The sequence below is a fragment of the Dreissena polymorpha genome, chromosome 8 (genome assembly GCF_020536995.1).
Source record: "Dreissena polymorpha isolate Duluth1 chromosome 8, UMN_Dpol_1.0, whole genome shotgun sequence".
Classification (NCBI taxonomy): Eukaryota; Metazoa; Mollusca; class Bivalvia; order Myida; family Dreissenidae; genus Dreissena; species Dreissena polymorpha.
Genome location: NC_068362.1, coordinates 30,642,297 through 30,655,125, shown reverse-complemented (window position 1 = coordinate 30,655,125; position 12,829 = coordinate 30,642,297). Strand labels below are relative to the sequence as shown.

At 34.4% G+C, this 12,829-nt stretch overlaps 1 protein-coding gene across 1 annotated transcript in view; it reads left to right on the top strand.

Annotated features, from left to right (window-relative positions):
- Positions 1-12,829, top strand: part of LOC127841563 (uncharacterized) — a 31,574-nt gene that overhangs the window by 7,765 nt on the left and 10,980 nt on the right. The window contains exons 5-6 of the mRNA XM_052370482.1: positions 259-332; positions 3,829-3,862. Of these exons, the coding sequence (XP_052226442.1) occupies positions 259-332; positions 3,829-3,862 (108 nt within the window). The remainder of the gene's footprint in view (positions 1-258; positions 333-3,828; positions 3,863-12,829) is intronic.

Here is a 12,829-nt window from a genome sequence, read left to right as displayed (position 1 = left end):
CAATATGAAAACAGCTCTGAAATTGGTGTAACCAATACTCATAAAAATGCCCAGAGCAACATTGTTTTAACATAAGAATACCCTGTAACCTAACTTTAGGTTTAACCGTTATTGGATGAAGGTATTTCTAAAAAGGGAATAACGAAATGCCCTTGTTGTTTGTGTCACTCAATATTTATCTAACTTTAATAAGAGTAAGAACAACCCTGATTTGGATCAAGTTATACTTTTCATCGCAATGCATCATTTTTGTTTCAGCCAACAGACAGATTTGTCGATTTTGTCGATGGATTTGTCGATTTACAAGACAGGCAGAGGATGCGGGTCTACCGGTATGTATAAATATTATAAAATGTTAAACTCTTAATGATAACATTCGATTCTGACCGTCAGAAGGAGGTCTAAACAAAGTAAGATAGGCCTCATTTTCATCTTACGCCTTTGCAGATGTTGTAAGAAGGATATGTTGCATTACTTATAAAAAATTGCTGCCAATCAAAATTCCTGAAAGTTATATGAAGATTATTTTATAAAAACATATGATGTTTGCAATGCCGATTACAGTTTGGGATAGAATATTGATTCACTTTGTCACTCAACGGATGTGAGTTAAATTGAAAGAATGCTAAGCAGACATTCTGTAGTGGTAGTTCCCTAATTTTGTTCAATTTTTCGTGAATGGCAGTAAAACTGTATGAGCTCTACAATTTAAACTTGCAAACATTTATCTTTATCGAAACAACATTACAACAAAACAGACAGATGCAGGCTTATCCAATGTTCAACATACTATTCGTATTTTCTGCAGTGAACAGATAATCCACAAAATAATTAATTCGTCCAAGTATAGTAGAAAAAAATTAGATTTTTTCCTCTTCAAAACACACGCATTCTGTCCTAAAATAACAATGTCCTGGAATATCATGTTTTCTTATTTACATAACAACTACATATGTGTCAGTACTTCGAACCACAACACTCTGTAGATGAAAATTCTGTAGATGAAAATTTAAAATGAACACCATGCGTTTATTCAAAGTTTATCTGCGGGAGATATTGCAAAATAATGCACACGGTTCATGACATCACTATAAGTAAACATGTGATGTCACAGGTGGGGTTTCGAGTAAACCACGTCATAATGCAATATATTGTATAACTTACAATAAAATATTTGTAATACGAGTCTGACAGATATGTTTTTAACAACAATAACTTTCTGTTTCGGAGCATTAACTGTTTTGCAACGAAGCGTCATTGACTTCATGAAATTGTGTCCTCTGCAATATAACACCCAAAGGTATGCAAAACAATATACATAAGACTATAATTTTATACTACTTTTAAATTGTATTGATATTTTGTAGTTATTATCCCCCAGCGTACGCGGAGGAATACTGTTTTGGCTTTGTCTGTCCGTCCCTCATTCCCTCCTTCCATCCCTCCAGAAAACCTGTGTGTCCGGAGCCATATTTTGATACTTCTTTGCTTATTTGATAATACGTTGTTGTAAATACGAGTCAGAAGATGATGCACGTCCAATTTAATCGCATTCTATTTGCAAATAACGGATTTATCGCCATTTTTTTTGTTAAAATAAACACACTTTTGTGTATCCGTCTTGAAAACTCAAGTGTCGGGAGCCATAGCTCTAAACTGAGCCAATTTCGTTGCAACTTGGTATAAGTGTGTATATTAGGGATGCAGTAGGTAAAAAAACATTTACCGTTAAATAGTTTGCTTTAGCTGGTTATTAACCGGTTAACCAAAGTACGTTAAGTAGTTAAAAGTTTAATGTATACGTTTTACATGCCATATTGCTCGTACATGTTCTCTATATAAATGAAAGTAATTTGAGATCGCATGCATTGATAACATATCAGTTTCTTAATACAAATGTTTAACACCATTTATTTAAATAATGTTATAATGTTTGCATTATTGTGTATTATTTGTCTTGCACTCAGTTAAAATTATGAAAGTTACACAATGTTCATGTTCAAGTGTCGTTTATTTAGTTTTGGTTGGGCCCGTTTATATTATGTTCGCGTCTTATCGCTCACACTAATGTTGCGTGTCTTTGTTCATTCTATTTTAATTGTTAAAACTGAAATAAACTAAATATGCTAATGTTAAAAATAATTGTTAAACTAGTGCAATACTATCTCACAGTTCAAACAAATAAGCAAACATACAATTATATGCAGAACATACACAAAACAACAGTGTTTATTTGGTTAAGAAAATGACGTCTTCGACTGGCTTGTGGCTGATGCGGTCACTAGCCTTTGTAACAGGTTTTCGAGAACACTCGCTCCATTGGCAGGGGTGTCGATGGTACGGACAAAAGATTCCAGGCCACATGCGCATTTGTTGTGACACGTTTATTTAAACACCACCATGTCAAACCGGTCGCCATCAGGTTAACAATTCACGAGCATGCTTTTTAATTGGGCCTTTTCACGTTTTGGTATATTAACAAAATAAACAAAAAGTTTTTTCAGATATTCGCAAATGTTCGTTGAAGTTATGATATTTGTGAGAAAACAGTAATTCTGAACATTTACAATGCTCTTAAATATCCATTATATGCATGTTTTGACGATTTAAAAACCTGAAAATTATAAAGCGTTGCAGCGCGAAGCGGTTGAATAATTTGGAAAGTTCTGTTGTTGTCGTTGTATTTTGTGATACTACGAGGATTGCTTATATTAAGTAAAAAAAATACGTCAATATGTGAAAAGGCCCCTTTAACATGTCGATTACGTCTTCGCTTATAGCCCCACTCCCCGCAATACGCTGGTTAAATGTTCACAAGTACAAAAACACATATCGCCAATTATCAAAACGTATTCCGTGTTGTAACCACAAAGGTACTTTTTTATTACTTTATTACTTTGTTTGTTGACACAGTTTTTATTACCGTCAATGGTGCGGCATGTTGTTCTAACAAGTCGCCAGCGCAAGTTGTCAGTATGTCGCACGCAAAACATAAAATCGTACGAATAATGCCATTAAAACATAATCAGTAGACTAACCGGTTAACATCTTGCATCCTTAGCATACATGGAAAGAAGGATGAAGTATGACGCAAGCTGTTTGTCATAAACGGATTAATCCCCCTTTAACCAGAGCCATAAAACGTTCAAACTGTGTTCTCAATCATCTTTGGCTGAGTCACATACAAGACCCATAACCCTCGACGCAAGGTCAATGTCACATACAAAGTCAAATATCACACATTTTTTGTATATAATATTATTTTGCGATTACTTCAATATGATAAAATGGAGTATGTAATAACTTTTAACAAGTGTTATTATTTATCTGGTTGTGAGCGACTTCGGTCTCTAGAGTTAAGGTCAAGGCAACATGCTGAAGTAAAATATTGCCAACCTTTACTACATTTGCCAAATTTTGTTAGAATTCTGCCATTGTATCAAGGGGTTTTCAAATGCCCAGATGCAATTATAAATTGTTGACAGGCACGGAGGCACATGCAAGAGAATGTTTCTGTTACCAAGGTCAATGCCATACAAATTTCGTTGCATATTGACTTTTGATAGCTGAGTTATCACTATTTGTGCCTTAAAATATATTTTATTTAAAAGGCAAAACCCTCAACTTGCACGTTTTTTTTTAGATCTGAACCCATGCCTCAAATGTATTTGGCGAGGGATAAAAGTTAACGACTTTGTTAGTTTTTGCTCTATTTCAATAATAAATACCAATCATCTTTTTTCCACTTTTCTTAGTTCTGTGGATGAGATATATGTGTCCAGATATACATTGTCTTATTTGGTATGACATATGGTTTACTATTTTCAGGTCGTTGCTAGTGATGACAGTTTTCCATTGACAGGTATGCTTTAGTTCCCTGTTTGTTGCACCGCTAAAGATTTGTCCTCTGTCCGTCGTTCTTTTCTGCCTGGCCGTATGTCAGTCCGTCTACTTTCAAAACTGGATCTTGCGATTTTTTCAAATAAGTACCGAACAAACTTTGATGACACTTTCTATACAGTATGTAGCGTAGATTTAAGTTATCCTGGTCGAGGAAACAAGGCACCTCGTGTAGCCTACTTTGAAGAAATGATGCAATTGTAATATTATTTATAACAAAGTCATGACAATTAAACTTTAATTTTCATTTCAATTTTCAGACTTATATGTCTGTATGTAGTTTTTCAAATGTATTACAATTTTAAAAACGCGATTCCAGCATTAAGCGTAAATGTTGCAAATTCAATAACCAGTCTAAATCTGGGATAAACAAAATACACCTATATTGCTTGCATGTTATACTGTACACCGAGAGATGTCTGTACAAACATCCGTTGGCAAATACATTTCCTGAGTACAACCCTGTCCATTCTACATGAAGTTATACCTGAACTTAACATGATTTTTAAGGCAGGATATGCAATCATATCCGCTGGTAGTGATATACTTTTTAGTGAAATGGGTTCTGATCTAGTAACTATACACTGTATTATTGGCTAGTTGATAGGCCATAGAAATGGATTAAATGACATTTCATACATTTTGACAGATGGTATACGCCTTTGTGATTAGGTCAAATATTAAAGGGCAATACTTTTTCATCGTCTTTCTTTCTACAAAGGTTTTTTATCATGTCACTGTCATTAAATATGTTACAATATAAAGAAGTGAAACTCCAGCTGCTGGAGCAGTATTGAATTCTCATTATAAACTTCTTAAAATAATAATAAAAACACCATACCGCCACAAGCCTCTGAAGGCTGAAAATATAACAACATCGAAAAACTTATAATTGTAATATCTTACACAGAATACATATGATATTTATATGAAACAAGGTATACACATTGGGTTATATGATCAATTTTCTTTTTTGCTTTCATTTTATCAACACTAGTATGTGCCTTAGAGTACGCTTTTCAAACTTTATAATGAAGTCATATTTTCTTGCATATGTTTTTGCCTTCGTTTTTACTTACCAAATAATTCATGGTTAAATACCTTATAGTTTGCCTAAAATTTCCTGAAATCTGACATCTGATGACATTTCTTAGGCATGGCTTCCTTTTATGTTATAATGATTGCAAATACCTTTAAAAAAAATCTGGAGGGGATTTCACCCTCTGGGATGCTTGACGACCCTGTAATTAGGTCAAAAGGTCAATGAGTGCATTTTGCTTTAAAAATTGGGGTAACATTGCCGAAATTGTGAAATATCATATACTATAACTGATTTTACTCCTGAACTGACTTATATTTGATACTTGAAGAGTTTTCTGATTTTTTAACTGATTTTACTTTTCATAAGTAGGTCAAAGGTCATCAAGTGTACTTTTATAACCCGTATGGAACGTAAATTGCAGTGTATGTTGAAAACAACCAAAGATCCATGTATTATTTATTTGTAACTAACTTTTCAATGAGAGATGGATACTTTGAAGATGAAAATAGTATTTCTATTTTGTGTCTTAAGTGAATGTTCCTTACTTTGTAAATTACGTTACCTAAATTAAAAGAATACAATGTTCATTTTTAGACTTTTAATACTTATTGCGTTTTATAATATAACAGCGTTTTATAATAAAAACCAAAAGTATTTCTGCATTATACTACCAATACAATTACGAGACTTTAAACAATGAAAGATAGTTACAAGTAAACATGTGTGATCTACGTTACCGTATAAATATATATATTGTTTTATATGCATATTATGCTAAATACTTTATTAAATAAAAGATTTCAGCTCAAATAGTATACTCTAATGAAGTTCCTAATACTGTACGTTCTATAATGTCATATTCATGCAAGATAAGTTATTTTTACTTCACCAAATAAGTATCATTTGTAATAGATATGAATAATGTAAAACAGAAACATTTTACCAAAAACAGTGATCTATTTAATTATATATTTCAAAATCTTGAAGTACCATTTATAATATAAAACAAATGTTCATCTGACTTCAATGCACTGTTATGACCTACTGAATCATCATGCTGAAGATAATGTCGGTCTTGTGTGATAATTTATTAAACATACGTTACATTAATTCACAGTTGTGTTCCAAAACACGAATTACTATGGCAGTATATGTATCTCCTTATCTTTAATCGTTTTCAATAATTATCTAGGGTTTAAACCGCCATTCGCATCACAAGCGCATTCAAACAGGCATCCTTGGTCAGATCGATAGCACTTACATCGTGCTGTACTACACTTGGTTTAACAGCCTCATGATACTAACTGGACAAATGCTGTAGGGACCTTTAGTTTCCTCATCCATACCGGTTTCAATGAATTTCTGTAAGTTTCCATGCACCAGTATCAAGAGGATCATCAGGTTGAAAATCCTTATCTGTGACATTTAGCCATATCTTTGCCTGATGATTTGCCCTTTTAATGTGAAGTTCAAGCGCATCATTTTTAGGGGGTAACAAATCCAAACTCTAACACAGAAATTTAGAAACTGCTAGAGCATCACCATTTCTACACAACCCTCCAATGTATCAGGTTTTACGATATACTTCACCCGGGCGGTGTTCTTACTTATTCCATTTAGAGCAGACTTGGTGTCGCATCTTGTCAATGCGTGAAACCCCAAAATGTTCCTTGTGATATTGTCACATAGTTTTTCAGATAGTGTAACATTTTCTGTGTTTGCCTGTACCAGATATCATATATACCTCGTCGTCAGCTCCAAGGTGGTTTATTAACAAGAGCAGACATCAGTGTCTCGACAATATACTTCTAAACAAATGTAGCCTCTATCAATAGCGTCTCTTGAGTGCAATATCATCCGCGTATCTGCCTCCTCATGATTTACACATACCGTAGGTTTGTACTCGACTTTGAGTCAACATCATCTGGAAATCCACCTACTACAACTATTGTTGATCCTGCTGATATTTTCTGATTGTTTTAGCAATTCGTTTGAGAGAAATTCAGCCAAGTCTGATTTATTGTTATCGTGTGTGATATACTGTTCCCATATTTGCGGAAGAGGAACGTTTGGACTTGTTGTGAGCTTCCTGATAGGTCGACGCTGTTCCTTTTCTCTTTGCTCTCTTTGCTTCTTTGATATATTTACTTTCAAAGTATCGATAAAAATCACATCAACTCGGGTGGTGTTTGCGCTGAAATGCCTTAAAACATATGTAACAAAAACAGTTGCATATTGTCCAAATGTTTGACAGTCCTAGGGCTTACCTGAACTCTGTATAAGCGCGTGTCCATCAATTATTGCACATGTTGCATCAGTCGTTGTCGGAACAATGTGAGGCGTAACTATATCATTGTCCTTTGTAAGCAATTGGAGTATGTTTGATTTCTGGGTTTCATGCATTTTCCCACTAGCCTTTTTAAATGATAATTGCACATCAGAAAGTTTATGTTCTAGTACAGATGCTGTTTCTACGGCTCGCACTGAATTAGCTGCGTTGAGAATGTTCTACATTAGCATTCTGTCAGCCTTTAAAATCTTTGTCACTTTCTGCTTTTCACTGACGGTCTCCTTATAGAGATATGCAAATTGTTTGGTTTTGGACCGTACCTTTTGAATAGGATCATACAATTTAACATTCTGCTCTTTCAGCCTTTTCTTTTCAAATTTTTTGAGTAATATTTTACCTCGACTTTTACAGGTCAATAAATCATCTGTGATATCATTAGTTGCAACGTCCTTAGATTCTATTGAGAACAGTCTGTTCTCCTCTTTATGCACTCAAAATATATCATATGAACCAAAGAGCTGCATCATTAACTTGATGCACTCTTCCTCTGAAGAAACTCTAGAACGAGTTTCATCTGCTCTATTCTTGAATATTCCAATATCTTCGCCATCATCATTTTGATTGAACAATTGTATGGTACTATTGGAAACCTGAGATCTTACTGACAACGTAATACAAAACCTTTATCTTGCCTGGCCCTGTCTTGTTATTCCAATAATACCCCCTGTCGTTTTACACATTCTGTTTATCCACTCAGAAGCTTGGTCGACAGGTACTCTGTTGAATGCTTTTTCCTTCAGCCTGACTACAAAGTGACCTTTAATAAACTCTTTAAATACTTCAGGTGCTACATATTCTAATTCTTTTATGTCTACGAGATAAACATGAATCCTATGTGCATAGTTTGTGTGGCCGTACACCATTAGCCACGGTAGCATCTCAGAACAGGCTTCAATATGCAACAGACAATCGCCTATTCCATGTGCTTTAATGAACTTCATAAGGATGTCAACCAAATGTAGGTAGGGATTTCAGATAGAAAATTTCTTCACTTCACTTTTCTTTTTGTCGAATTTATCTAGTAATTCACCAGGGATAAGATCAGCAGTATAAGATATACCGTTTAAACAGGACGAAGAATGTACAATTGAAAACATTGTAATAAGATACTAAAATACACAAATGAGTTTCAGTCTTTTTTTTGTACTTCATTATATATATAATGGATCCTTTTATTGTTTTACTTTTACTTCACAAATACGATCATAGAGTTAACAAAAATTAGCAAAAACTATTCCATTGTTTAAAAAATACTTTTTGATAATATTTTATTCTGTTGATTTTCAATGCCAGTTGTCATGTTTATTTTGTCATAAAAGTGCACTAAATGACCTTTTGACCTATATAAGTGAACACTAGAATAGATACAATTTTAATTAGATCCAAGCAGGTTCATTTTCAGACAATATTACTGCCTTAAACTTTTCAATTTTGGTTATAAATCACAATGAGATGTATTTCATCTCATAAACAACTGAAAACTGTACCCATTGACCTTTGACCTAATTAAAAGGACGTCATGCACCTGAGAAGGTGACATCCCCTCTAGATGTTCAGCAGAGGGTATGTTGATACCAAAGAACATGCCAACCAACTTTTTTTCCAGGCACATTTCTCAGATTTTTAGGTTAACTATTAATTTTATAAGACAAAACCATTTAAAGATAATCTGAGCACACAACGTCAACGAACAATAAAGTCAAACGTTTGCGCGTAGACAACTTCATAACCATACCATTTCTTAAAGAGCATTACAAGCCAAATTGATTTTAACAATAAAAAAGATAAGGTTATGTGATATGATAGAAGGAACTCGACGCGAATCAACGGTCACTGTTTTAAGGCCATCTTTTTACCGGCCTGTCTCACGTTGTTGAGGGTTTCCCGCCATCTGTCAAAGTCTCATGTAGTCTGCAACCTAAAAGAAAAACAATTAATGTTTAGTATACAAAAATGTTTATCTTACCACATGCACACATAAATATTCAAAAATAAAGTCATGGCAACTGCCCATACAAAGAAGTGTGCATTCAAATAAATGACGTTCCATGTTTTAGAGGGTATAGCATTGGACACCAAAAGTATTTCGTATACTGTAGCCTAAACACACTAGAGGCAACATTTATATTTAAATCTTAATGAAATTTAGTTTACATATTTATTTTGACAATATGAAGGTTGCTGAGTTAGAATGTCGTTACCTTACATGATAAAATCTTATTTTCAAAAACCTTGTTATACTGTAATTTCAACGGATAAGACTCCATTTTGATGAAACTTGATACAAATGTTTATCTTAGTCAAAATATTGATCTTGACCAAATTTGAGCTAAGTAAAATATAAGGTAACTTGCATTACAAACTAAACTATTTAACCAAGTTAAATCTTAAAAAAATATTCTACCACTTGTTTTATACTCGTGTAACACCTTTGGCCAATTCTTAATAATATGTCATATTGGATTGTTTGCAGTTACTCTTCTTTGATTGCTATGTTATTCATAATAGTTCAGTTTTCTTGTGTGTACCGTTTGTGTTATCATTTTATTTGGTTCGATAAATGCCCTCTTTCAAAGCAAAGGTATATAGCAATTACATTGTATGTGCAAACTATCCTGTTACAGCCATAACTTTGTCATATGTCATATGGATGTTGAACTAACTTAGCAGACATTTCCGAAGTCATAAGACCACGTGTAGGACTTACCTTACCACACAATTTAAGTTCATACATAGCGTGAATCAAGCACATATATGGTTATACACATGCTTGGAATGTCCTGTTTCAGCCACACATTGGTCAAACCCATGGATTTTCAAATAACATAGCATACAATTAAACTATTAAAGAACAACGTGTTGCGAGGCTGCAAAATTCCCATTCTTGCCCTAACTTGGCCATATAGTGAGGGGTCTTTTTTATATCTTTGCACAAATGATTATCATAGTAAGACGACAATTCCCTAGTACAATGTGTCACTCTACAGGTCAATGTCACATTTAAGAGTTTGAATATCAACTGTGGCCATAAACAAGCTTGTACGGACTGAAACAGTGCCATGCATCATGCTTTTTTAAGAATCACCACAAACGACCGCTGCAATAAGAAGCTTTAATGTATCTTCAAAGGTCCCATTCGACCATAAAACCGCTCAACATTTTCTGTCTCAGTCATAACTTTTATAATATTAATATTACTCCTGTTATTGTTGCAAACATAGACCATCTTACAAAACAGTGACCGTATAAACTAGTTAATCTCCGGTAGTAGATCACGTGACCGATATCTACCTTTAGTACGTATTTCTACTCGCCTAAAACACGTTCTTGTACTTGACATTTGACATTTAAAGTGTGACACCTGGAGGCTTTCGCGGGATGGAATGAGTGGGTAGATCAAATTGATGTGAAAACTGCTTCTTTCCATGCATTCGATGGAACAATAGTCCTCGCAGAGATTTGAATGTGCATGTCATTATTTCAATGTGTGCTATGTGTATATGTTTAACCAAGCTTTGCCGTGTGTTATCGTTTATATTATATATCATCATTTTTGCTTCTACACTGAAATTCATCTCAAAACGGGCTTTGCGTACTTTTATTGAATCGATTACGCCATTTATAACGTATTTCGTGTGACATACTTTATTTTGATCAAACACTCCATTTTCATTTAGACTGGATTTTGATATGGTATTTTATTAACCGTATTTACAGCATATATTTTTTAAGAGCATCAAAGAATCCAAAACGTTTTTCGGAGTCTGTGTTGGTAACGCATAATTGTAAACTTCGATGGGAAAACATAACTTTAATTACGGTTTGGTAACACAAATGTTTGGTCAGAATGGTGAGCATTCGATACACAAATAGTGTGGTTTGAAATAAATTTTGATAAAGGAATGGAATAAACGAAAATTGAGGTGAAAATCTGTGTAATTTTACTGAGCATTGGATCAAAGTTGTCATACGGGTATGCTTGTCGTTTATATTAACTTTTTTTTTAATGACTCGTCTCCTGTTAAAGCTGAAATTATTAAAATAGTGTCAAATACAGCATAGTTTCAGCTGCAATCTATATTTTAATTATCCGCATACGTTTAGCTCACCTGAGCACAATGTGCTCATGGTGAGCTTTTGAGATCGCCTTTTGTCCGTCGTGCGTTGTGCAGGGAATGACGTCAACATTTGCATTTTTAACACTATAGAGGGCACATTTATTGTCCGATCTTCATGAACTTTGGTCAGAAGATTTGTGCCAATGATATATTGGACGATTTTGAAAATGGTTCCGGTCGGTTGAAAAACATGGCGCCAGGTGGAGGGATATTTTTCCTTATTTGGCTATAATCAATCCTTGTTAACACTCTAGAGGCCGCATTTATTGTCTGATGATCATGAAACTTGGTCAGAGAATTGTCCAAATGATATCTTAGAAGAGTTCGAAAATGGTTTAGGTTTCTTTAAAAACATGGCTGCCAGGGGCGGGACATGTTTCCTTATATGGCTATATATGGCTAGTAAATCTTGTTAACACTCTCATTTATTGTCCGATCTTCATGACACATGGTCCATAGATTTGGCACAATGATATTTTGGGTGAGTTCGATAATGGTTCCGGTTGGTTGAAAACCATTGCCGGTAGGGGGCGGGTCATTTTTCCTCATTTGGCTATAGTCACAACTTTTTGACACTCTTAAGTCCATATTTATAGTCCAATCATCATGCAAATTGGTCAGAATATTTGTTCTAATGATAAAGTGAATGCGTTCACAAATAATTGTGGTGTATTGACAAACAAACCGCCACGAGCCGGGGCATTGTTCCCGATATGGCTATAGTAAAACCTTGTTACAAGTAACACTCTAGAGGTCCCATTTATCGTTTAATCATCATGAAACTTGGTCAGTAGATTTGTCACAATGATATCTTGGACGAGTTCAAAAATGGTTTCAGTTTCATGTAAAACATGGCCGCCACAGGGCGGGGCATTTTTTTTTTACATGGCTATACATGGCTAGAGTGAAATCTTGTAAACACTCTAGAGTCGACATTAATTGTCCAATGTTCATTAAACTATCTTTTTTCCAAATGATATCTTGGACGAGTTCAGACGTGGCTCAGGTTAGTTGAAAAAAATGGCCGCTAGGTGGCGGGTCGTTTTTGCTTATATGGCTTTATTACAACCTTCTAAACACTCTAAAAGTCACACTTACTGTCAAATCACCATTGAGCATGGTCAGAACAATTGTTTAAATGATATCTTTGATGATTTCGAAAATAGTTCTGGTCTGTTGAAAAACATGGATGCCAGGGGAGGGGAAGTAATCCTTATATGGCTAACGTTAAACCTTGTAAGCACTCAAAAAGTTACATTTTTATTTCGCTCTGCATAAAACTTGATCAGAACGTTTGTTCAAATTGTATTTTGGACTGCACAGAACAGGTTAGTTTTGTGTATCTCAGGTGAGCGATTGTTTGCCATTCAGGCCTTCTTGTTTCAATTTCTCACAAGAAAAATATCACATTCTCGATTC